At 46.3% G+C, this 26,376-nt stretch overlaps 1 protein-coding gene across 5 annotated transcripts in view; it reads left to right on the plus strand.

Moving 5' to 3' along the window:
- Positions 1-26,376, plus strand: part of CACNA1E (calcium voltage-gated channel subunit alpha1 E) — a 484,689-nt gene that overhangs the window by 282,910 nt on the left and 175,403 nt on the right. For all 5 annotated transcript variants that reach the window (XM_053391318.1, XM_053391316.1, XM_053391315.1 and 2 more), the window contains exon 9: positions 11,440-11,543. In XM_053391318.1, coding sequence (XP_053247293.1) covers positions 11,440-11,543 — 104 coding nt within the window. The remainder of the gene's footprint in view (positions 1-11,439; positions 11,544-26,376) is intronic.

Genomic DNA, 26,376 nt, shown 5'->3' on the forward strand with positions numbered 1-26,376 from the left:
AACCGAGGACAGGTTGGAGCTGTGTCTAAGTCAGAGACAAAGACACAACAGAGAGTTGCTAGCCAAGGTAATGCAGATGCACTCATTCCTTGGAAGCCAGACAACCAGAGAGGTACACTGGGGAAACCAGTGGCGGGGAGTTCCGAGGGTGGAACTGAAACAACAGGGGAGTGTTATGTGTATAACAACTGTTTGTTTTCTTCTCTGGATCACGCTTTGCTTGCCGCAACACGCATTGATTCTTTTGGGGGAGGATGTTACGAAAAAGGAGCAATGCAGAAGCGAGCTCCAGGTGGCTGGAATGGTAAACAGGAAAATGATGTTATTGGAATGTACCGTGGGAACAAGGGACAGTGTACTGAGCTCCGGATGTTAGCTCAGAGTGGCACATGACCCTGTACTGGAAGTACATGGGTGGAGTTATTCTCTCTCTGCAGTTGTGATGTGAGGGTACAGACATGTTTTCTCTGTACTGCTGGAAAGACAGGAATAAAAGCATGTAGATATATTTCTGTCTGTCTCTCCCCCCCCCCCTGGATATGGGAGGGGGAGGAATGGTGTGTTCTTTTCACGTTGAAAAGGATCGCCGAAGAGACCTCGCCTTGATCCTGCTGGAGAATGCAGCCAGGGAGGTCAACAAGGATTCAAGCCGGGCACCTGGAGGGTGGCCAATTTTCCTCTGGACTTCGCTGGCTCTGCTGGCTTGAATTTTACACTGCTTACATTACCTTTTTTTACCTTTACATGTCTCACTCAATATGCCTCTCTTAAGGACTGGCGGGAAAGAAATCATGATGCAGGAGTGAAGATGCAGATGACTGGAGATTTTTCAGCAGAGGGTGGATGGCCATCTGTCATGGATGCTTTAGCTGAGATTCCTGCATTGCAGGGGGTTGGACTAGATGACCCTCGGGGTCCCTTCCAACTCTTCAATTCTAGGATTCTGTGATTCAGTGCAAGCTGCAAAGCTTCACCTAGAAGTTCTTCTGCACGAACCCCCTTGAAATGAAAAGAGCCACATGTCAGGTGGACTCGTGCAGGAAAACGCCCAAACGTATTGTGCCCCAAAGATGCAAGCATTATCTTTAACGTAACACTGGTCTCATAGTGATTGGGCACCTGACAGAAAAGGGCTAACTCTCTGCTTTTACAACACTAGCAGAATGCTGAATCTGCAGTACTTTTCCAGAATGCCTCAGTAGCCAGGAATGCATCTCTAGCGGCAGAATAATGATAACAATAACAGCAACAGCAGCAGCAACAACAACGTTTTTTGGATTCAGAGCCTGATGTGTATTCTGTTGCACATGTGGAAGTTCCTGTGCATTCTAAATACTCCATTTACTCCCATGTTTGTGGCAGCTCAAATCTGCATAATAAATTATAAACTGGAAATTGACCATGCCTGGTTTATAGATTGGACTATCTATTTAGCTTCCGTTGTACACTCAAGGAGGGTGTGTGCCCACCATCCCACTTTTCTTCTCTTAAACTTAAAGCACAAAGCACCATCCTTTGGGGATAGGTGAGTACATTTGGAGACCATAGAAACTTGAGAGCCAGTGTGGTGTAGTGGTTAAGAGCGGTGGACTCGTAATCTGGTGAACCGGGTTCGCTTCCCTTCTCCTCCACATGCAGCTGCTGGGTGACCTTGGGCCAGTCACACCTTTGAAGTCTCTCAGCCCCACTCACCTCACAGAGTGTTTGTTGTGGGGGAGGAAGGGAAAGGAGATTGCTAGCCGCTTTGAGACTACTTAAAAAGGTAAAGGTACCCCTGCCCGTACGGGCCAGTCTTGACAGACTCTAGGGTTGTGCGCTCATTTCACTCTAGAGGCCGGGAGCCAGCGCTGTCCGCAGACACTTCAGGGTCACGTGGCCAGCGTGACAAAGCTGCTCCGGCGAACCAGCACCAGAGCAGCACACGGAAACACCATTTACCTTCCCGCTAGTAAGCAGTCCCTATTTATCTACTTGCACTTTGACGTGCTTTCGAACTGCTAGGTTGGCAGGCGCTGGGACCGAGCAACGGGAGCGTACCCCGCCGCGGGGATTCGAACCACCGACCATGCGATCGGCAAGTCCTAGGCGCTGAGGTTTTACCCACAGCGCCACCCGCGTCCCTTTTGAGACTACTTAGGGTAATGATAAAGCGGGTTATCAAATCCAAACTCCTCCTCCTCCTCCTCTTCTTCTTTGGCATCACACACACTCATCCCAACCATACACACATGTATACACACAACACAACCACATACACATGCACACATTCCACCCCATCTCCACCCAAGCAGTTAAGCTTGAAAATAGTGTTTCTGCTTTTCTCAGGCATCAATGGGGTGGGGTGATCTTCCTGGAGGCTTCAGCTAGAGAGGGATGGTTTACCTAGCTGCAATGACCAGTAAGATCACCCCTCGAAACCCTGCAACAATTAAACTTGGAAACAAAAACTTATATTGGAAACAATATGTTGGCCTTAAAGGAATGTGCCTTTCCTTCTCTTGGAAACAATGAATAGTGTTTATTTATTTTTTATTTAAAAACCCAACCTTACCATTATTTCAGTGTTTTTCTTCAAATTCACTCTATGAAATATAGGCTCACTGTTGCAGCACTGCAAACCCTCTGATCTGCCTTTCTTCAAATCCTAAACTAACGACTATTTCATAGCGATAAAAGGCAATGCAAAGTAGAGAAGTGCTTGAGGGCAAGAAGGCATCTGATTCCAGGAGATGTCCTACTTTTCACAAAAGTATGGGTTTGGCTTGAAAGTCAGGACTTGACTTCCCTGTTATCGCTAAGCTGAACTCCACAGAGCTGTTTGGAAACCTTAACCAGCAATCCAGCCTCCTCTGAGCTGGCTAGCTTTTGTTCTACCAATTTCCTTAATTAAGCATTGTTGAAGAGAGGGTGCGTCCACTGAAACCCTCTCTGCATAGTGGAGGGGTACGAGAAACTGATAGCTGTAATGAAATGTAATGTAAACCTTAAATGCAAGAGAACAAGTTGAAGAGCCACAAAAGAAAGATGGGGTTTGACTGGAGGTGCCAATGTCAAGATGAATTTGGGAAGAGGTACTGAAACCAGTATTATACCAGCGGTAGGACACGGCTGGCGCTGTGATCTAAACCACTGAGCCTCCTGAGCTTACCAATCAGAAGGTCAGCGGTTTGAATCCTTGCGATGGAATGAGCTCCCATTGCTCTGTCCCAGCTCCTACCAACCTAGCAGTTCGAAAGCATGCCGGTGCAAGTAGATAATAGGTACCACTGTGGCGGGAAGGTAAACGGCATTTCCGTGCACTCTGGTTTCCGTCACGGTGTCCCATTGCACCAGAAGCAGTTTATTTTTTAAAAAAAGATATTTATTGAAGTTTTCGAAAAATAGAGAAAAAACAAAAAAACAACAACAATTAAAAACACATAAAATTTACATTCCTTACTTTCAATAACATGTTTCCCTGACTTCCCCACACCTCCCCTTCTTGTATTCCAGTTCCAATTTTTAGCTCAGCAAGTTCTTGTCCCCAAATTTTACCTTATTATATTTAATTCATTTTAGTTAACCAATTTTAACTTATAAACCTCAGTCTTTATACATCAGTACTTATTCTTAAATTTTTTTTCTAAGGTCGACCCCAATTCCCTTCCACGAATTCCCCATTTTTATATTAGTAGCAAAACAGAATAAAAAGAAACAGAGTATAATTGTACACCCTTTCCCAAAGCCCCACCCCCCCTTTCCCGGTTTCGAACCCCAACAAATGTCCATCAGTCTATCTGCTGTCAGCCTGGTGACCTCATGTCCGAGGCTCTTAATTCTCTCTCAATTCCTCTCTGCCGGTTTTTTTGATAGTCCTTTGTATTGGACACCAAATCTCGAAGAAGCTCTGTCCCAATAAGGTCCATGTTTCTTCCAGCCAGACCTCCATATTTAAAAGTGGAGCCCAAATCTTGTTTCTTGCTTCTCTTAAGTCCAAATGTCCCAAAAGCTCCAGTTTCCACTTTAGCCAAGTTTGTAATCCATAGGTCTTCAGATCTCCACATGAGGAGATCTCTCCATTCTCCATTCTTCAATTCAAACCAAATTTTCATCATCCTGTTCTTATTTTCCTTTGTATCCATCTTAACAGGCCTCTGGCTCTCACTAATCATCTGTGGCATTATAGCTCCTCCTTCCTTTTCCTTCAAATCATCATATATCTCTTTCCTCACATTCTCAAATTTCTCAGATTTCTTTTCTTGTTCAGCTGCAGAGATTTTTAGTTCAGCTGCAAAAACTTTTTGTTCAGCTGCAAAGACTTGAGTCAAGTCCATTCCAGGCTCAGTAATTTTATTTACTGTTTCATTCAATATTATAACATTTGTAGCCAAAACATCACTTTGTTCTTGTAACTTTCCCAAGAGAAAAAAAGTCCTCTCCAGTTCAGCCAGTATTTTTCCACTTACAGCCATTCTTGTAATGTCCCTGAACCCCCTCTAGAGGAGTTCTGGTTTCTTAGTATCTTCCAGTTCCAACCCAAAAGTCAAATTAGCCTTTTCTTCTTTATTTTTAACAATTTATTACCAAATTGTAACAAATATAACCAGCAAAGACAACAGAAACAAAGTTCTCCTTTTTTCCCAACTTTGACAGCTAGTTTGACAGCTGTCAAAGTCTTCTATATCTCTTCAGCAGGCTCTCTCACCGATCGCTCCCGGGTCCTGGGGGGGGGGGTGACAATTCCGCTCTCAATATTAGCTCTTATCCTCCAGCAAAATCACTTATATTGCCAAAAGGTGGAGTTAATTGCTTTTATCCACTAAAGAGAAAGGTGTTCTCTCAACCTTAGTTATCAAATCCTTGCTTTAAGATGTTTACAAGGCGGGTAGACGGACTTCCTCTTTGCGCCTTCCCTGGTCGTGCCTAATTCCCAAGAAAATTTTTCCCTTTTTAAGTCCAATTTCTGTATTACTCACGGGTTGTTACTTTTGGTCCAAATGTTCAGAGAAAGAAGTCAGCGCTCTCCGTCCATGGCATGCGGCTTCACTCAGTAGGGGAAGCAGTCGACTCTCAGCACTGCACCGCTCTCCGTTCCCCGTTCTGAAGCCTTTAGAAAGGCTCCTTCACGGGTCGGGGGGGCGCAAATGGTGCCCGCCGAGTCACCAGGTCCACAGGCTTCAGCGCCTGTGGTTTCTGAGGGTCCCTGCATCGCCGCCGCGGCAGGACCCGACCCCTACTAAGCCGATTCCCTCCGGAGCTCGGAGGGAATCCGCCATTAGGCGATGGCGCTAACCCGGAAGTCCCGCACCAGAAGCAGTTTAGTTCTGCTGGCCACATGACCTGGAGAGTTGTTTGTGGACAAACGCCAGCCCCCTTGGCCTGAAAGAGAGATGAGCGCCACAACCCCATAGTTGCCTTTGACTGGACTTAACCATCCAGGGGTCCTTTACATTTACCGTATTTTTTGCTCTATAAGACTCACTTTTTCCCTCCTAAAAAGTAAGGGGAAATGTGTGTGTGTCTTATGGAGCGAATGCAGGCTGCGCAGCTATCCCAGAAGCCAGAACAGCAAGAGGGATTGCTGCTTTTGCTGCGCAGCGATCCCTCTTGTTGTTCTGGCTTCTGAGATTCAGAATATTTTTTTTCTTGTCTTCCTCCTCCAAAAACTAGGTGTGTCTTATGGTCTGGTGCGTCTTATAGGGCGGAAAATACAGTAGCTTCTACCTTTATACCAGCGATGCAGCAACAAAATCACTTGCTCAGGACACAACATGGACAGGATCAGAAGAGGCATGCAAGATCACATTGCATTCCTAGATGGCAACCGATTGTGTGGAGTTTGCCCAGCACCTTCGAACAGGAACTGGATCTCTGAACAGTGTGAGCTTAAACTTCAGCATCAGCACCTTTCAATGTCTGCCATTCGTAAATCTCACTCTGGAAGCTGGTTCCTGAGACTGAAGGCATAGAGAGCTGGAGCATGTCCTGGTTTTAGAGAAATCGAGCTCTGTGAAATGGTCAGGATTTCATGTGACTAATACAAATCTGATTTGTCTTCTGTGTGCTCATAAACTGGGTACATCTTTTATGGGACGGTGGCCTTGCCAAAGCAGCTTTAGAGAAAATTAGGGAGAATATTCATTGTAAAACCCTACCAAGAATTCCCTCTGCACAGAGGTGCATTTAGCACCTTCATTATGTGATTATTATTTTTTTGGTCATGGGGATGTAACTCTTTATCCTGGCCTTTGGCACCTGAGATGCATGTTTGGATAAGGCCCACCTTATTCTCTTGACTGCAATTTCTTTCAGGGGTTTTTAATACTGTACAGTGGTACCTTGGGTTACATACGCTTCAGGTTACAGACTCTGCTAACCCAGAAATAGTACCTCGGGTTAAGAACTTTGCTTCAGGATGAGAACAGAAATTGTGCTCCGGCGGCGCGGCAGCAGCGGGAGGCCCCATTAGCTAAAGTGGTGCTTCAGGTTAAGAACAGTTTCAGGTTAAGAAAGGACCTCCGAAATGAATTAAGTACTTAACCCGAGGTACCACTGTATTTTAAAATTCAGCAGTCCATCCTGGGACCTGAGAGGGTAAGAAGTCTAAATGGTAATAATGGAAAAGGAGAAGTGTGCTTATTCATCTTGAAGGTTCGGTTCCCCTTCCCAATAGCAGGGAACTTCGCTAGGCAAAAGAAGGAAGAAGAGTTTTCTGGCCGTTGAGCCTCAAATGCCCTTTGTACTCACAGGTAGCATGTTTTAACCATGGAATAAGGGCCATAATCCTTATGTGAGTCATTATAAATGGTTTGATGAATTCCGTGGCTAGATCTGTCTTTCCTGGAAATTATTACTATTATGCAATGATTTGATGGAAATCACATAAAATGGGCTGCAGAGCACCATCAGGCTGGATAGCTAAATCTTAATGGGGTGCATTAAGAAGCTACTACTACTAAATGGAATTATATTTTTTTCTGGTTGGCTTAGTGCCCCACAGTTTCCCTTATGGTGCCCAAGGTTTTGTTTTTCAGGATCTTTTGAGAACCAAGTGGTAATAGTACAAATCTTCTTACAGAGCTTGGATGATATGCTCTGGCAAAGCTACCTCTATCTTAGGCAGCCAAGAAGCAGAAGGGGCTCTAATGTTGAGCCAATTAGTTATATTTTATTTCAACAGGGGATAAATGAAGGCTCCTTGGATCAAATATTTGCCATGTGTAAAGTGCTCAGGCTATTGTTAGAAGCCATAGCCCAGAGCTGAAATATAAATTTTTGCCAATTTTTGAAATAGGCTGAGTTCTCAAATTTGGATTCTGATGCCATTAAAAAAAAAGTATTGAAATTCTGCTGGTGTGTTTGGCTAAATGAAGGGACAATGTTCTCATAGACAATGTTCTCTAAATTCTCTTCCAACCGAGTGAAGTTTTCTTCCATCAGTGAGGCCCTGTTTCCAGTTTGCTAGTGTTGTAGAGCATGTCCAGGAACATATGAGCTGGCTGGGGGTAATGGATTTTGTAGTCCAACAGCATCTAGAGGGCACAAGGTTGGCAAAAGCTGCTATAGGTTGTTGACTGCTTCTGCCCTAGTATTGTTTGGTGACCCCTCTATTTCTCTCCCCACCACCATACACCGAACTTCTGTGTTTCAGCGACTGACATTTTCAAATACACATGCTCCGACAAGTCAATCCTATAGCTGGAATTATAACAAGGAAACTCTCTCTCTCTCTCTGTGTGTGTGTGTGTGTGCGCGCGCACTCAGAAATATGTACAGTGGTACCTCAGGTTACATACGCTTCAGGTTACATACGCTTCAGGTTGCAGACTCCGCTAATCCAGAAATAATGCTTCAGGTTAAGAATTTTGCTTCAGGGTGAGAACAGAAATCGTGCTCCGGTGGCGCGGCAGCAGCAGGAGGCCCCATTAGCTAAAGTGGTGCTTCAGGTTAAGAATAGTTTCAGGCTAAGAACGGACCTCCGGAATGAATTAAGTACTTAACCCGAGGTACCACTGTATTAGGGGGAAAAGGTTTTAAAAAAGAATTAGATCCCTGAATTTATAAAATGCAGTTGGATATGCTCATCATTCTCACAACATGTGTTTATACACGGGAAAGACTTGTGAGATCATTCCAGGGTGATTAAATCACTCTGTGGGAAGGAACCCAACACAGCTGTGGGCACAAAGAAATCAAGAGGAGAGTCATGAAAACTTTTAGCATCCTAAGTGTGTGGGCTGACTCAGTCCATACCACAGTGAGTAAATGGTGTGGTTTGTTAAGTTTAGGTGCAACCACTGTTGCAGCCAATACAACTTTCCTTTAAGAGCTCGTGTAGAACTGTGGTTCTGACAGTCTGAAGCCACCTTGAGTCAGACTCTACTGAGGGACAGAAGGGCTAATTTTAACATTTAGAGGAAAACAGAATCATTATTTTGGTTCGTTTCTCAAGTCTGACCACTGGTGTTCAGTATGAGAAGGAAATTGCCATTTTGGTTAACTGGGTAGTAATCTCAAGCAAATACCCCCCACAAAAATATGGGTGAAATAGTGTGGTCTGTTCTTGATATTGCATGGTGGATTTTGAACATGAACATTGGGTGGGGTGGAAGGAATGGAGAATTGTGTGAAGCTCTTAGACCCAACCGAAGGCTGTCTTCAAGTTCATTAGCTGAATTCATGGCAGCCTTATGGAAGGCCAAACGAGGTGTGTCAGGAGCAGTTGCTGATGAAACCAGACAGGCCGTTGGGCCTGACCCATTTTTATGGGAGATAGATTTTTGGATAGTGTAATAATCCCAGTTATAAAGTTCTCATCCCTCAGACAATGTTTGGAATTGTGTGGGCTCCACAGCCCTCTCAAGGCGCTCATCTCGCTTTACTGGCCGAGGGAGCCGACATTTGTCCGCAGATAGTTTTTCCAGGTCATGTGGCCAGCATGACTAAGCTGCTTCTGGGGAAATGCTGTTTACCTTCCTGCCAGAGCGGTACCTATTTATCTACTTGCACTTTGACGTGCTTTTGAACTGCTAGGTTGGCAGGAGCTGGGACTGAGCAACAGGAGCTCACCCCGTCGTGGGGATTCGAACTGCCAACCTTCCAATTGGCAAGCCCTAGGTTCAGTGGTTTAGACCACAACGCCACCGGTGTCCCATAATATCAGCATTAGTGGGCATAAATTCTAGGAGCTTTCTCTGGCCTGGGCAGAGTACAATTACTTTAACCTCCATGCTATCAACAGCTGAGCGCAAAGAGTCTCACCTGGAGAGAATTCTAGATTTGGACACAGCCATCCATCGTCCAATCTGGCCCCGACACTGCTGTTGCCCCAGCAGTGTTCTGTTTTTACACCCAGATGGAGAGAATCAGCCTTGTGTAGGGGCTGTCAGAGCTCCTGGTGCACATGCAAAAGCAGCTTTTGCTTCCTAACCCCTCCCCCTCCCCTCTACTTGGTCTCTTCCCTCCACCCTCCTTTCTGAGGAATAATGTGATAATTGCCATGTGTGACAATTTACTTGAGGAGGAGGAAGCAGCAACCCCTGTTAGGCAGGTTCATCACTGTGAGGGGGGCCAGGGACATCGCTAGTGCATCAGGCCTTGAATTGCTGGCAATTGAGACTGCTTTCCCCATGCAGGTGTGTGCTGCCGCCTCCAAACTGTTTTCACCATCTGTCGTGATGGTTCTCCTCCCACCCCTCACTCCCCATTTTCTCACTTTCTCAACAAGACTCTTATCAGGAGAAAAGCCAGAGATAACAACAGTTAAAGGTTTGGTTGGTGGCATTTATCCATGTCATTCTTTGTTCTGCCGAGCCAGAAGCAGCCTGTGCTGTAGATGTTCCTAAGGACTGGTTTGCAAAGGTTACCTAGGAAGAGCCATTTTGTGGTCGTAAGCCGTAGGGCAGTTGTAGCAGCTGTGGTTTGGATGGGTGCTCCAGTAAACTGGAGAGCCTTTCACCCATCTGCTTGCTTGCACATCAACCTTCAGCACCATGGAGAGAGAAAAGAAAATAGCAGCACAGCAGCAAGTTTCTTCTTCCTCTTTGGTTCTCCAAATCCTTACACTGCCAGAGGGTGAGGAACCAGGAGAATGTGGATGGCAACAAGGGCAGGGCCACGCTTTCTGAATCGCCTCTTAGTACCACTTTCTGCTATCACCAGCTGGAGGATTCTCCCTCAAGGTTCTTTGTAGGCTTCTTGGGTGCAGCAGGAAAGCAAGGCCTCTCAAGTGAGGCTCATTAAAAGAGTTGAACCAAGACCAGCCCTTGCTTCTGGCCAGCCCAGATATAGGATGGCCAGAGAATAGAATCGCCCCCTGCTTCATCCACATTTGTCCCTCCTCCAAGTTTTCATGCCAGGGCTTTCTTTCCTCTTGGTTGTATTTAAGGACAACGTGCTATTTCCGGCTAACTGTTTTGCTGTGAAGGGATGGGAAGAGGAGAGGTCTATATTTGGTTTGCCTCACAATAGTAAAAATAAATAAATGCCAGCAATATACAAGGAACTGGAGATGGTGGAAGGTGGTGAACGCAGATCTGGGACCATAAACAAAGGCACAACCCAAGGGTCCAAAACTACTTAAAGATTTTTTTTTAAAAAAACAACCTTTGTTCTGCTAGTCTTTAGGGGATGGCTTCTTTTAAAAGGCTCAAATTTCGCTCCTGCACTGGGCCATTTTGAAGCACCGTACTGATGAATCAGTCAAAGACGAGGGCTTAATTAGCATTAAGGAAAACAAAAGAAGAAGCTTCGTTCGCTTTAGGAAGATTGATGCTGCGTCCCCCAGACAGTCACGTTCTGCTGCATCACCGTGCTGTCCGACGTCATGGGCAGACTCCCTGCCAAGCGGACAAATGGGGTCTGGGAAAGAGCATGAAAGTAGAGAGAGGGCAAGGCCTTATTAAAAGGCAATAAATAACCATATTACAGTCTTGAGCAATCTTTCCAGAAGCCTTTTAAGCTGTCAGTCTCTTGTGCATTGACTTGTCCTTTCCTGGGCATCTGAACTCCTCCAGATTTCAGCTAGGATGGGATAATGCAATTTTTCTGAGCATAAATAGCCAGGCACAATTAGCAATAACAGCATTATGCTGCATGTGACCTTGCAAAAAATAATAAAAATGCAGGTGTGTGTGTGTGTGTGTGTGTGGGGAGAGAGTACGAGCATGGCAGTCCATGCCCAGAAAATCAAAAGCATCTCACATTGTGATCTCACACTCTTATCTCCTTATGTTAACCAATGCTCTTGACGACTTCAGATGTGGAAACTTGGATGACCACCCTTGGCATTCTCGTTTTAATTGCCGAAGTGTGAACTATGGGAAAGGCATTTTGTAAAAATGACTTTCACATTAGCTCCTTAGTTCTTGCTTATCGGCATGTAATAACCACATTTGTTACACCAAGGCTGAGTGCCCTTTGACTCTTTGCTTAAATGTTTGTTTTGTGTTTTCTTTTCAGACCAATGATGCCTTAGGAGCCACCTGGAACTGGCTGTACTTTATCCCCCTCATCATTATTGGCTCTTTCTTTGTTCTCAACCTCGTCCTTGGAGTGCTTTCTGGGTAAGACAAGACCTTCTTCCTCTTTGATGGGTAAAGATTGCAAATAGGAATTCTTTGACGTTTCCTTGCTCAATAGGAATTGCTTGTCTCAACCCCTGCTCTCTGCCTGCCTGTTAATTCCTGAACCTGGTTGCTTATCATAATGTACATGCGAAAGCTAGTAAAAGATGTGATAATAACTTTGCAGAAAAACAAAGTGTCTTGTGGCAATTTAATGAGTAACACTGCTACAGTCCTAACCCTGCTTGTTTGGAAGTGAGCACCCTTGAATTCACTCGAGTTTCTGAGTACATGGCATTTGGACTGTGGCATATTTATTATGGAATAAACTTTCATGGATTAGATAGAGTCCACTTGCATCTGACAAAGTGGGCTGGGGTCAGCAAAAGCTTATGTTTCAATACATCTGTTCTAAGGTGCTGCAGGACGTTTCTTCTTGCTGTTAATGGGTTGTCTGAATTGTCTGGGTGTCAGGTACTGATCTTGGAAGTACTGTAAATGAGGTTCTTCAGTTGCGGAGGTCCAGAATCCATGGGAAGCAATACAATTGCCCTACCATTCCTGTTCCATTGTGGAACTTCTTGGACCTTGCTGTCAGGATTTACGATCTCCCTCTCACACCAAGAGACGGCAGGCTGGCGGTTTTATAACGTTTGGATTTGTTGGTATTTACACAGTAGCTCAGTCGGAGCACACAGCTCAATCTTCAGCACTCGATGGGTCAGTTGAGCCCTCTGGAAGGTGGGCTCTTTTCCAACAGGAAATCCACCATTGGCTGTTCCTCCTTTTGTGGGCTTGACGCCAAGCCTGAACTCTGCCCAACCTCCTAGTACAGGAGGACTCTGGACTAGATAGTCTAGTTTGCCCCTCCTCCCCTGAAAGCGAGTCTGAAAGCTGAGGCCCCTCTGCCTGCCTCACGCTGCCCTGGGAATTTACAACTTGCATTCCAGGACTGGAGAGGCTTGCTTCACTCTCTGCATGTGAAGTCAGCAAACCTTCATCTCTTTCCGCCTGCCACCCCCTTTGGTCCTCAGAGCCCTTGCTGTCACTCTGGGAAGGAACGTTCCTGACACTTGACTGGATTCCATCCCTTGATCTGAACAGACTTCCTTGATCAGGTTCTGAATGTGCTTCCTATCTTCCAGAGCAGGAACATCATATAGTGGTACTGCAGCAGTGTCAACACTTTTCTTTGAAAGAATGCAAGCTCCTGACATGTCAAGAGGGAGTTGGGACAACCTCTCCTAGCACTGTCTAAACTCTGTACCACATTGCCATGGCAGTCAGCAGCTGTATAGAAATGCACTCTCATCCATGGGAAATGGACATCCCTCAGAGGGTGCAATCCTGGAATCTGGGGACGGGGAAAAGTGTGGCTTGCTGTATCTCTCTGGGTCGTTGGCCATATGGGTCTTCTGCCCCCCTGTTGTCCACTCTTGCAGCTCTGCTTCTTCTCCCCCCATCCCTGGTGTGCTGATTCTGCCCTTCATCTGAGAGTAATCAGCTGATATGATGCTATATAATTCACAGCAGCATTGTGATAGAGGGTGGCCATGATTTGAGTGTGAAGACCCCCCAAAACCCCCCCAAAATAAAGACACAATAGACGCAGAATTTAGTTTAAGGTTTTTGGCATTCATTTTGGCCACAGCTTTATTGATTACAGCATGTGAGCGGTTGCTTAGGCATTGGTTCCAGACTACCTGAACCTGCACGGTGGCAGGAACTGGACTGACACTGGGCACCACCATATGTCAGTAAGAGAAAGCGTCCTGGGGGAGCGAGAACTCCTTCAATCTCACAGCTCACCTCAGATGCTCCCAGGGGCTCTGGCGTGGCCCTAGCCCCTTGACAGGGTTCAGACAAAAGCAAGGCGAGTCCCTGGATTCCTTTAACAGAATTCCCTAGCAGCAGCGATGGAGGGGCAGGCACAGCCAACCACGTCCCCTCCCCAAAACATTGAACCAAATACCAACCTTACAAAGTTGTGACGATTTGCTACATGGTAGGCAAAAACCAAATGGCAAAGCCATTTCCAACCTAGGAGGAGAGGGGGTTGCGGGCTAAATCCCTCCACCCACACACGCGGGGGCGGGATCTTGCCCCCGCGCGAACAGGGAATCCCCGGGCGTGTCTGCCATCCTGTCCGCCAATCGGCGGGCCTGGGGAGGCGGGGCCTAGCCCATTTAAGGCCAGGCATGCCCGGGAACCGCCCTCTTTTCCCCTTCCCAGCTGAGCGGTTTTTCCCATCCCACCCACCCTTTAGGATTAGCTAGGTATGACCTTGCTATGGACTTCGGTTGGTCGCCGCAAGGGGCCTGGTAGGAATTTTTCCAAGTTGGCACACTTCAAGCCTTTTGGTTTTTTCGCCTACCTCGTAGCAAACGTCACAACTTCCACGGTATTGGCGGTTAGGCATTGGCAGGGGCTAATTGTTATGCAAATGAATGGGGGGAAGGAAGCGCCATCACCTTCCCAATGGAAATGGGTAGTCCGGTAGAGGACTCCGGGGGGCGTGGCCTTGTCCGAAGCCTAGGGAGGTAAGGGCCCCCGGCACGCCCCCAAGCGGTGACACCCGTGGGATCCTAGTTGGCGTACTTCAACAGGACTCCCACGGCTTGTGGACAACCCTTCCCGGTCCCCATGCCGGGTAGACGATAGGAGCCAATGCCTAAGGCCAATACCTTTCAATTCTGTAATCAATAAAGTTGTGGCCTTTTTATGCCCATTAACCTTAATCAATGTGTCCAGTGTCTTCATTTCTCATGGGGGAGGGTACTTGCCACGCAACAGCCAATCAGCCAAATGGCAAAATTCTTACCGGGCCCCTACTCCAAAACAGACAACTCCTAGATAGGCATAGCAAGGCCAAAGAACAACCCTAAATATAGGGTGGGAGGGTGGGTGATCCGATGCATGTCGCAAGAAAGAGAAAGCTTCCAGCAAAGTGCAGCAGCTTTAATAGCCCCTCGGTAGCCAATAGATGACCCAACAGGCCAAATTTCTGCCCCAGCAACTGAGTGGCAACCAATGGGTTGTTGTGGCTATCCAAACAGTCCAGCCCCACAACAGGAAGTCAGTTTAGGTGATCTCACCACAACACATGAGAGCCAGTGTGGTGTAGTGGTTAAGAGCGGTGGACTTGTAATCTGGTGAACTGGGTTTGCATCTCCGCTCCTCCACATGCAGCTGTTGGGTGACCTTGGGCCAGTCACACTTCTCTGAAGTCTCTCAGCCCCACTCACCTCACAGAGTGTTTGTTGTGGGGGAGGAAGGGAAAGGAGAATGTTAGTCGCTTTGAGACTCCTTCGAATAGTGATAAAGCGGGATATCAAATCCAAACTCTTCTTCTTCTTCACGTGCCCTCCATGATGAAGGACACGATTTGACTACAGTTGGGGGTTTGTGGACTTAATTAAGCTGCCCTTGCACGTTGGCTATGATTCAAGCATTACCACCCTCCAAAGCCCAGTGCCAACCATCTGTTCCACAGGGGAATATTTGGAGAGCCTTGCAGACAGCCGATGGATCAGGGAAATAATCTAACACTGGCATTAGAAGAATAAAACATATTAACTCATACCCCGAATCCTGAAACTACACAGGAGGATCTTTCCATAGAACAAAGCAGCAGTTCCTCCTAAACTCCCTTATTTTCAAATCATATTGGGATGGTGAGTACTGAGGGGACAGTTGCCCCTACATCCCTGCCTTGACGGATGAGAGAAGGAAGGCCTCAGCCGACACTAAGATCCTATTCTAGCATTCCTTCGTGGGAAGTGCCCCCGCCCCCAATCTTGGCATTTCATGTTCCTCAAAGGGGAAACCATTCCACATTTTGAAAACTGCTGGTGTAAGGCTCTGGCTTCGTTTGTGAAAGAAATCAGAGCAGCCGCTGAGGGGAGAGTTTAGGTAACGGCTGTGGGGGTGAATGATTGCGTGGGCATGACCTGAGTGAATGAGATTAGGATAATGCTGCTTCTGTTTGCATATAGATGGCAGCACTGTAACCTTTATATATATTTTTTCCACCCCAGGAAATGGGAGTTTAATGCAAACCATCAGTCCAGGGCTGAAAACATGCGGAGCTTCAGGTCTCCATGGCAACCAGCCATGTGGCCACGCAAGCATGTTCTGAAATGCTGTCAGAAGCTCAGAGCGTGCGGAAGAGTAAGATGAGAGAACAACAAGCCCAACTCTCTCTCTCTTCTTGCTCTCCTCCCGCCCTCTTTCTCTACTTCCTCAAGACGTACGAAGGTACACTGGATTGATAACTGCCAGTATTGCATCCTGGGCTCAAATTAGCTGTGTTTCCAGATTTCATAATTTAGCTTTCTAGAGAGTCATGATTCATGCAAGTTTCTAATCCCCATCATTATGGATGAAATCTTGAGGATATGGCTGTTCACCTAGATTTTAAAAATATTTGTGAGCCGAAAGGTAAATTACTAATAATTTAAAAAAATATGGGTTGCATTTAACTGCTTAGGTGAACGTTCCATCAGCACAAGGATTTCTTCTTGCACAACCGAGTGGTCTCCCCCTCTCCTCCACCCAGGTTCCCCTGACCCTCCAGAGAAGATAGGAGCATTTGCGTGTGGTAGGGAAACAGAGGGGGATCCCATTGTGCTCATTCTAATCTTTGCATTGGTGCCGTTATTTAGTTGAATAGCACCCTAGGAGTCTAAGGGCCAGTTCCAAATGGATTTCCTCCATTAGTGTTAGAGGGAAGAAGCCCTTTGAGTGGGATAGAAAATTAGTAATTATGATCATGAGAAAACATACTACATGTACAGTTGATTTTGGCCTTGTAGCCACTCCCTAACTCATTGAACTGATTCCATTCAATACCAACCTGCTGCCAAGCCAGCTCAAATATAGTTGTTGGCATCCATCTGTCTCAGGAGACAATGGAAGAGTGTGCCATCTGGGTGAAGTCAAACCATTGGGAGAGACATGTTTTACTGCAGCTGGGGCAGATGGAGGTGTCTGGTTTTGCTGCAAGAAGTGCACCATGGCATTTCTTACCTCTATGGTAATTTCTCCTCTGTTCAGTGTTGTGGATACACAACCTGATTGTCTTGTCTCCTGGCACTGTGGTTGTCTGTAAGGGAGTCCCACATGGTGGGGTTCATGTTGCCACCCTTCATGTTACATTTGCAGACATCTTTATAATGCAGAGCTGCTCTGTCAACAGACCTGGTGCCTGAAGCCAGCTCTATGTCTTTGGGGACCCTGCCATCTTCCCTTCTGTGTACATAACCAAGCCATTTAATACCACCCTGCTGCCAAGCCAGCCCTAATACAATGCATTTATGACTCCAGACTAGAGATTAGAATGCTTAATTTGTACCAGGGTTGTGTCACAGAATCTGTTAATATTGCTAGGGCTGAGCCTTGAAATATATTGTGCTGGGCCCGGGGGTAACCCGTGAAACGCGGTCCAGGACCGGTCCAGAATCCAAAGGTTCCACTGGGAGTCAGTCCGACAGGGCCAAGGCAGGACATAAGGCAGGAAACCAGGAAAGGGCAGGTACAAGATCTCAGGCAGGATCTGGCATACAGCAATGTTGCTCCTGCAACCTGGGACGGGGTCCGACAGCCTTTTATCTTTGCCGGGGTAGCAGCCCGCCCTGAAGCAGAGGAGTCTCAGTCTGCACTGGATCCTTTGCCTCAGACATCATCTGAACCAAGTCTGGGGCCTGATCCTGAAGAGTCCCAGTCTGCACAGGTTCCCCTGCAACAAACACCAGCTGGGCCGAGTCAGGGGCCTGAGCCTGCCCTGGCTCCAGATGTGGGGATTACCTTGTTGCCTTCAGCTGGGCCATCACTTACAGCTGCTCCACTACCGGTTGGGTCAGGGGAGGCTGAGGCGGCCCCTGGGTCTAGTAACCCACCGATGTCTCCCGAGCTGCAGAGACTGAGGTCTGAGAGAAGGAGAGACCTGAGTACTCGCAGGAGGAGTGCTTGCCTTCGGGTGAAACAGGGAGGTGAGTCACCAGGGGATCAGGACCTGCTGTTAACCCGACCACTTTTCACGGGTTACCCCCAGGCCCAGCACACATGTACAAAAGATATAGGTCTCTCATACTGCCATCTTGTCTCTAGACAGATCAAAAAGACCCCACACAGTACTACGGACGGAAGTCTGGAAGAGTAGCTTCTGCCCCCTCCTTTCTCACAGACAGAAAGTAAAACAAACATGATCTGGCGATCCTTGCAATGGAAGGGATGAAAATACTGACAAGAAGAAGGGGGTGGGCAGGAGCCTGCAAGTTTGAGATTCTGCATCTTATTCCTTCCCATCATGGTAATGACTGTGACGCCCAATCATTTAAACTCCGTTTGTCCTTTGAGGCAAGCGTTTACTTTGTCCAGACCAACTACATGTCTTGCCACTAAACATTAATGGAATGCTGTGACGAACTTTATAGGTGACTTTGAGAGTAAACACAAATAAGTGGCTACAGTTGGAGCCAAAGAGCAGCGGGGATGGCTGGATTGTTCCTTCGGTAAGCATCCAATGTCTGCTTAGGTCACGCAGAGGTATTCATACTTCTAGGTTATTAATGTCTGGGGATCAGTCAGCACAACATCAATGCCTCAGCTTGGTGCATCTAGTGTGAAAAATGCTTTATTTCAGAGAAAAGAAAGAGAACTCTCTAAATTCACCTCGAATAATGGGGTATTAACCAGTCTCCTGATGAACTCTGTAATTATGCTCTGCCTAATGAGTTTCCCCTGGATATGCTATTCTCCGTGGCTTCCTGTTTTTAAAATTGCTGTGGCTGATTTCTAGATCCTGCTGCAGAGCTGGGGGACTTATTTATCTCCATTTTATACCTTGTCCTTCCTGCAAAGATCTCGGGTTAAAGTATCTGATGGGGCTATCTCATTTTATGCTCCAAACATTGCCTGGGAGGGAGCTGAGGGAGCGAGAAGAAGATGGAAAAGCTGGAAACAGAAGGGAGAGGAGATGAAGGTCTGGAAGCACTGGCCATTCTGGCAGCAGCATCCAAGTCACCTGGTCTGTGCAGCTTATTAAGCCAAAGCATGGCTTAGCAAGACCATGCAAAGAGGACTTCACAGCTGCTTTGTTTCTCCTCGATCCTTTCTACTGCCATGCTGTGCTGAGAGAAACCAAGGTTTGACTTAACGTGTTATCTGAACAGGGACTCGTGCTTAAGCTCTCTCTTTGCTTACTGCGAGCCGTAGGTAAGAACTAGCCACGGTGCTGTGGGATCTAGTCCAGGGAACTTCTGCCGCCAGCCTTGTATTGTATTGTATTGAACTTTATTACGGCCATTGGCCCATCACACGACAGTTTCCCATACCAACATAATGTACTTAAACCACCAAATTTAAAACTGCTAAAACTTACAAAAAACAGACAAGAACCAAAGCAAAACAAAAACAAAAGACCAACAAGCCGCCAGCCTTGGATTTTGTTATGTACTGTAGTTCTCACCCTGGGCCAGCAGGTGGATACTGTAGATAGTTTTCACTCAGGTCCACATATGCAAATAAGGAATTGAAAGTGACGTTCAGTGATTGGATAGCTACAGAAAGTTGAAGAGCTGGTTGTTGTTGTTTAGTTGTTTAGTCGTTTAGTCGTGTCCGACTCTTCTTGACCCCCTGGACCAGAGCACACCAGGCACTTCTGTCTTCCACTGCCTCCCGCAGTTTGGTCAAACTCATGCTGGTAGCTTTGAGAACACTGTCCAACCATCTCGTCCTCTGTTGTGCCCTTCCCCTTGTGCCCTCCATCTTTCCCAACATCAGGGTCTTTTCCAGGGAGTCTTCTCTTCTCATGAGGTGGCCAAAGTACTGGAGCCTCAGCTTCACGTTCTGTCCTTCCAGTGAGCACTCAGGGCTGATTTTCTTCAGGATGGATAGGTTGGATCTTCTTGCAGTCCATGGGACTCTCAAGAGTCTCCTCCAGCACCAGAATTCAAAAGCATCAATTCTTCGGCGATCAGCCTTCTTTATGGTCCAGCTCTCACTTCCATACATCACTACTGGGAAAACCATAGCTTTAACTATACGGACCTTTGTTGGCAAGGTGATGTCTCTACTTTTTAAGGTGCTATCTAGGTTTGTCATTGCTTTTCTCCCAAGAAGCAGGCGTCTTTTAATTTCGTGACTGCAGTCACCATCTGCAGTGATCATGGAGCCCAAGAAAGTAAAATCTCTCACTGCCTCCATTTCTTCCCCTTCTATTTGCCAGGAGGTGATGGGACCAGTAGAGCTGGTAGACGAGAGCAAATGCAACCCTTGGGCCAAGAAAGTTTAGCTACTTTTATCACAGAGAGGCAGAAAAATGAACATTTGCACAGCTGACAATTACAGTTCTATTGCACCATATTAGTGTCCTGAAAAACTCTCTTCTCTTCATCGTCTGAGTCAGCCTAGGGCTGGGCTGCTCTTCAGCTCTCAAGTTCCTGTCTTGGATTTTGTTTTGAGCACAGCTTGTCTGGTGGTGTGTGTGAGCAGAGTGGGGAAAATTGCCAGGCTGGTTTGTGATCCTTCCAGTTGGCCAGAATTTTTCTGTAAGAAAGTTTTGAAATTTGGCAGACTTCTTTCAGTTTTTGGGGACAGAGTCATTTTTGTACGTTTTAAACTTGTTTGGTTGTGTTTTAGCATTTCATAAGCTGTCCTGGAAATTGCTTTGGTGGCCATAATATAGCCCCCTTCTGTACATACATGCATGAGTACAAACATATATAAATACACACCTGTTGTTAACACATGCCCTTGATCATAAATGTACCTTTACGCACAAGCAACAGACAGGGGTGTAGATTTTCAGAAACTTGAGCTTAGAGTTGTGATTCATCACAAGGGTGTTTTCTTGCACAGCAACTACGGGGTAGGCTTGGGGGCTAGGAATAGCAAGATAACACAGGTTGACTGCAGGTACGAAATAGGTTCCAGCTTTATTACAAAATAGAGGGAAGGTTAGTGGATACATGCATCTATTTTTGTGAACACTTCACAAAGCCTGCCCTGCATAAATGAACAACATAGAGTGGTTATTTCTCTAAAGAGATATAAACGTAGGTGGGAAAAAATGATAGGCTGAAATGGAAGCCTAAGTACAAGAGGTCATCTTGAAATGTAAATGGCACAGATTTTGGCCACTGGAGGATAGAATGAAACAGCAAAATCAGAGATTGAGTGAGTGAGTGAGTGAGTGACAGAGACAGAGAAATGGAAGGGTTAAAGTGTTCAGAATTTGCCTTTCTTAAAGAAGGGGTAGGAGTAGTTTGTTAGGTATTCACAGTGACAGTGCCGGATTCAGGGCACTGAGCCGAGGGGAATAATAATAATAATAATAATAATAATAATAATAATAATAATAATAATACAGTGGTACCTCGGGTTACATATGCTTCAGGTTACAGACTCCTCTAACCCAGAAATAGTACCTTGGGTTAAGAACTTTGCTTCAGGATGAGAACAGAAATCATGCAGTGGCGGCACAGTGGCAGAGGGAGGTCCCTTTAGCTAAAATGGTGCTTCAGGTTAAGAACAGACCCCCAGAACGAATTAAGTTCTTAACCCGAGGTACCACTGTAATAATAATAATAATAATAATAATAATAATAATAATAATAATAATACAGGTACCTACTAAGAAAATAAGAAATACTTGAAGTTGGGAACCATATTTGGTCCTTGCTCAGGGGCCATATTACCAAAGACCGTCCCTGACAATGACTTGAGAGTTTAAGTGATATACCAAGGTTCTTTGTGGATAGGTACAAATTCTTGCGTGGTCAGGCACTCTTGGACTTCAAGGTAGAAAGATGCCTTTGGCTTATCTAGAAACATCCTTGAAAAATGGTATGATGGGAAACCAAAGGTAAATAAGCAAGCCTTTAGACGTTTCCTTGAGCCCCACAAGGGGCAATTCCCAAGCAAGCTGCCTGGTTCTCCTTTAACTCCCCCAATCTGATAAAAGATTGGGAAATGGCTTAAAGCTCTCCATCTGGGCTTTGAACATTGGGACTCCGCCCAGATCTACCTTCTTTGGCCTCTGGCCACACCCACTTTTTGCTCTGGTCCCGCCCACCACTGGCAATTGTCCAGTAGGGAATGTGACCCTTAGGCAGAAAGCCCTGGCTTAAGGGGAGAATAAAGACCATTGCACATGTTTTTGGTTCCTAGCTGAGACCAAAGAAAAGAAAAAAACAAATAGGGTTCTAGGATGAATATGTTGTAGGATGAATCCAGCAACCATTGAGTAATGTGGTCAAATTCTTAAACACATTGGCCTCAAATTCTTGAGTGCTGGACTCGATCATTCAGCTGAGCTCTTCTATGTTCTTATGCCTCTTAAGGTTATGCTTGCTGTGCTGTGTACGGATGTGCATTATCTAATCCCCCCCTGAAATGTTGTTTTATTTATATGCAGACATGCACAGATTTAATTGATTGATCAATAGATTAAAAGCATGCAATTTGTGTGGCGAGTTCCCGACCCCCCAGCTGAAATAAAGACACATGACACAATTATTAAGGTTAATGGGATAAATAAGGCCACAACTTTATTGGTTACAAGTGATGAGAGGTACTGGCTTAGGCATTGGTCCTTACCGACTATATCCAGCTTCAGCCCGTCCGCTTGAAGTCCGGGAAGGGTTAACCACCAGTGGGGAGAATCCTGCTGATGCACTTCAACTAGGAACTCCCCCGGGGTCACCGCCTTAGGCCCTCACCTCCATAGGTCTTGGGCAGGGCCACGCCCCCCAGAATCCTTTATCGGACTACCCTTCAATATATGGGGCAGGTGATGGCACTTCCTCCCCTCTTCTATCTACATAACAATACCAATATCAATGCCTAACTGCCAATACCAAGAAAGTTGTGACGATTTGCTATGAGGTAGGCGAAAACCAAGTGGCTGGTGCCAATTTGCCAAGTGGAAAAATTCCTACCAGGCCCCTCAATGGCGACCAACCGAGTTCCGTAGCAAGGTCAAGGAACGAAAACCTTATAGGGTGGGAGGGTGGGAAACAGGGGCATCTGGAGGCGGCAAAAGAGGGAGATCCCAGGCCGCGACTGCGTTAAATAGGGCAGGTCGCGTCCCCTGAGCCAGCCAATTGGCTGGCCAGGGGGGTGACACGGCCGGGGATTTGCCCAATCTTGTGGGGGTGTGGGGAGTGAAGCCCGCAACACCACCTCCTTACAGGGCAGAAGTGACTTCACCAAGTAAAGTATTTCAAACTGAACAATAGCCCCACAGATTTTACTTGGTAGCCTTCCACATACTAATATGCTATGTAAGATCATCCCTGCACATCTCAGGTTTTGATAAGTCATATTCTTTGGTTTACTTCTCTAGTAGTGTTGGTGTTCTGCGTATCACTTCACTTGGCTGAACAATTTGTCGCTTTGCACTAATAGCTTCTAGATCTGTGTTCCTTCTTCGTGTCTCTTTTCATAAAGATAATGCCCTGGGGAATGTTTGCCAACTTGGAGCAGACAATGGCACACCAGTCCAAATGCCTGTGATTTAGTATCAGTTGGGCGGTAGGAGTTCTGACATTCTGCGTGGCCAGAGCTGTGCTGCAAATTATAAGATGTGGATTGTCAGGTGGAATCTGAAAAGTCTGGCAGGATTCGTAGAACCTCAGACCCTCTTTATTTTAAGTTTCCTAGCTCACAGAGCCTGCATTTCGTGTGTTTAGAGTACATTAAAAGCACATGGCTTCCCCAAAAGAACCTGGGAACTGTAGCTAGCTTGTTAAGGGTGTTGTGAATTATAGCTGTGTGATGGATAAACCACTTTCCCCAGGATTTTGACTGTGACCTGCTAAAAATCTTCCCAAGGATATATATAAGGCCTCGGCCCAGTATACCTGAAGGAGCGTCTCCACCCCCATCGTTCAGCCCGGACACTGAGGTCCAGCGCTGAGGGCCTTCTGGCGCTTCCCTCATTGGGAGAAGCAAAGCTACAGGGAACCAGGCAGAGGGCCTTCTCGGTAGTGGCGCCCGCCCTGTGGAACGCCCTCCCATCAGATGTCAAAGTGACATTCAGAAGACATCTTAAGGCAACCCTGTTCAGGGAAGTTTTTAATGTGTGACATTTTAGTGTATTTTTGGTCTCTGTGGAAGCCGCCCAGAGTGGCTGGGGAAACCCAGCCAGATGGGCGGGGTACAAATAATAAATTATAATTATAATTATAATTATAATTATAATTATTTAGACATGGCAGTACATAGATTGGATGTCTTCTTTACATCTGTTAGCTCTCATTTTTCCCCCTAGGGATTTCTGGAGTTGCAAAACAGTAGTAGTAGTAGTAGTAGTAGTAGTAGTAGTAGTAATAATAATAATAATAATAATAATAATAATAATAATAATAATAATAATTTATTTATACCCCACCCTCCCTGGCTAGAGCTGGGCTCAGGGCGGCTAACACCAATAAAATTACAATAAAACAATGGGGGAGGGGAAACAAACAAACAAACAAACAAACAAACAAAAAACCAGTTTATTAAAATTTGAGTTAAAATGCAATTTAAAATGCAGCCTCATTTTAATAGTAGCCCATAAATCAAAACCATAAGGGGAGGGAAACATAAGGGTCAGACTGAGTCCAAACCAAAGGCCAGGCAGAACAGCTCTGTCTTGCAGGCCCTGCGGAAAGATGTCAAGTCCCGCAGGGCCCTAGTCTCTTGTGACAGAGCGTTCCACCAAGTCGGGGCCAGTACTAAAAAGGCCCTGACCCTAGTTGAGACCAATCTAACCACTTTGGGACCTCCAAAGTATTGTTATTTGTGGACCTTAAGGTCCTCCGTGGGGCATACCAGGAGAGGTGGTCCCGTAGGTACGAGGGTGCTAGTTGTAGTTACTTTTTAAAATCTCAAAATAACGCAAAACACTGTTATCAATGTAGGACACCACATTCATCCTTTTTGTGAAGCAAAGGGTATTCATGCTTTTGCCATGCATAGCTTGTGTATGGACCCATTTAATTTAATGGTCACTTAATGTATATAGTCACTGAGTTGAGCAGAGAGACAGTGATCCTGAAATGAGATGTTGTCTGAAAAAGGAGAAGAGGCATTTCACTCTCTGCTTTGCTTCAGCAGTGCCCTTGCTTCTGCCGAAGACAACTAAGGTTGGAGTTTTCTGCTACTGCTTGTAAAGTTAGCCAACCTTCCTAAGCACCCAAACCTGGTCAAAGTTGAAAGCATCATGATGCTGATTTTGGTGTCTGATTGTTGGGTTGTTCTGATGCTCTCAATCTCAATATGCTCAGTGGCTTGCTGCCAAGAAGTAAGTATTGATTGCCAAGTCCTTCCCTTCCCTGGATAAAATGAACAGGAGCAATGAAAGAGAAGCGTCTGGCTTTCTGGAGCTATATATCAAAGTTGAGAAGAGCCACACACACTTGTTCAGACTTTGAATCAGACATTGCTGAATTTGGCATAAAGGCAGGGGCTAATACTACTGGCAGGAAGTCTCTCAAAAGTATTTCTATTATTGACTTATAATAATAATAATAATAATTTATTATTTATACCCTGCCCATCTGGCTGGGCCTCCCCAGCCACTCTGGGCGGCTTCCATAAAAACCAAAAATACAGTAAAATATCACACGTTAAAAACTTCCCTGAACAGGGCTGCCTTAAGATGTCTTCTGAATGTCAGGTAGTTGTTTATCGCTTTGACATCTGCTGGAAGGGCGTTCCACAGGGCGGGCGCCACTACCGAGAAGGCCCTCTGCCTGGTTCCCTGTAGCTTTGCTTCTCGCAATGAGGGAACCGCCAGAAGGCCCTCAGCGCTGGACCTCAGCGTCCGGGCAGAATGATGGGGGTGGAGACGCTCCTTCAGGTATACTGGACCGAGGCCGTTTAGGGCTTTAAAGGTCAGCACCAACACTTTGAATTGTGCTCGGAAACGTACTGGAAGCCAATGTAGGTCTTTCAAGACCGGTGTTATGTGGTCTCGGCGGCCGCCCCCAGTCACCAGTCTAGCTGCCGCATTCTGGATTAGTTGTAGTTTCCGAGTCACCTTCAAAGGTAGCCCCACGTAGAGTGCATTGCAGTAGTCCAAGCGGGAGATAACCAGAGCATGCACCACTCTGGTGAAACAGTCCGCAGGCAGGTAGGGTCTCAGCCTACGTACCAGATGGAGCTGGTAAACAGCTGCCCTGGACACAGATTTGACCTGTGCCTCCATGGACAGCTGCGAGTCCAAAATGACTCCCAGGCTGCGCACCTGGTCCTTCAGGGGCACAGTTACCCCATTGCGAAGACCTTCGGAATCGCTCGACTTATTCTATAACTGGCGGCTGCTCCCCTGCTTCTTTGAGCCAATTTGAAATCTGGAATGAATGGTTTGGGGACCCTGCTTCACTGGACCTGCTCTGGACAAGACGTAAGAAAGTAAGAAGGTTGTGCAGAATCAGGCCAATGACCCATCTTATCCAGCATCCTGTTTTTACAGTGGCTAATTAGAGGATTTGTGGAAACTTATAAGTAGTATTAGAACCTAAGGGACGTGGGTGGTGCTGTGGGTTAAACCACAGAGCCTAGGGCTTGCCGATCAGACGGTAGGCGGTTCAAATCCCCGCGATGGGGTGAGCTCCTGTCGCTCGGTCCCTGCTCCTGCCAACCTAATAGTTCGAAAGCACGTCAAAGTGCAAGTAGATAAATAGGTACCGCTCCGGTGGGAAGGTAAACGGCGTTTCTGTGCGCTGCTCTGGTTTGCCAGAAGCGGCTTAGTCATGCTGGCTGTACCCCGGCTCCCTCGGCCAATAAAGTGAGATGAGTGCCACAACCCCAGAGTCGGTCACGACTGGACCTAATGGTCAGG

The sequence above is a fragment of the Podarcis raffonei genome, chromosome 6 (genome assembly GCF_027172205.1).
Source record: "Podarcis raffonei isolate rPodRaf1 chromosome 6, rPodRaf1.pri, whole genome shotgun sequence".
In the NCBI taxonomy this organism is placed as follows: domain Eukaryota; kingdom Metazoa; phylum Chordata; class Lepidosauria; order Squamata; family Lacertidae; genus Podarcis; species Podarcis raffonei.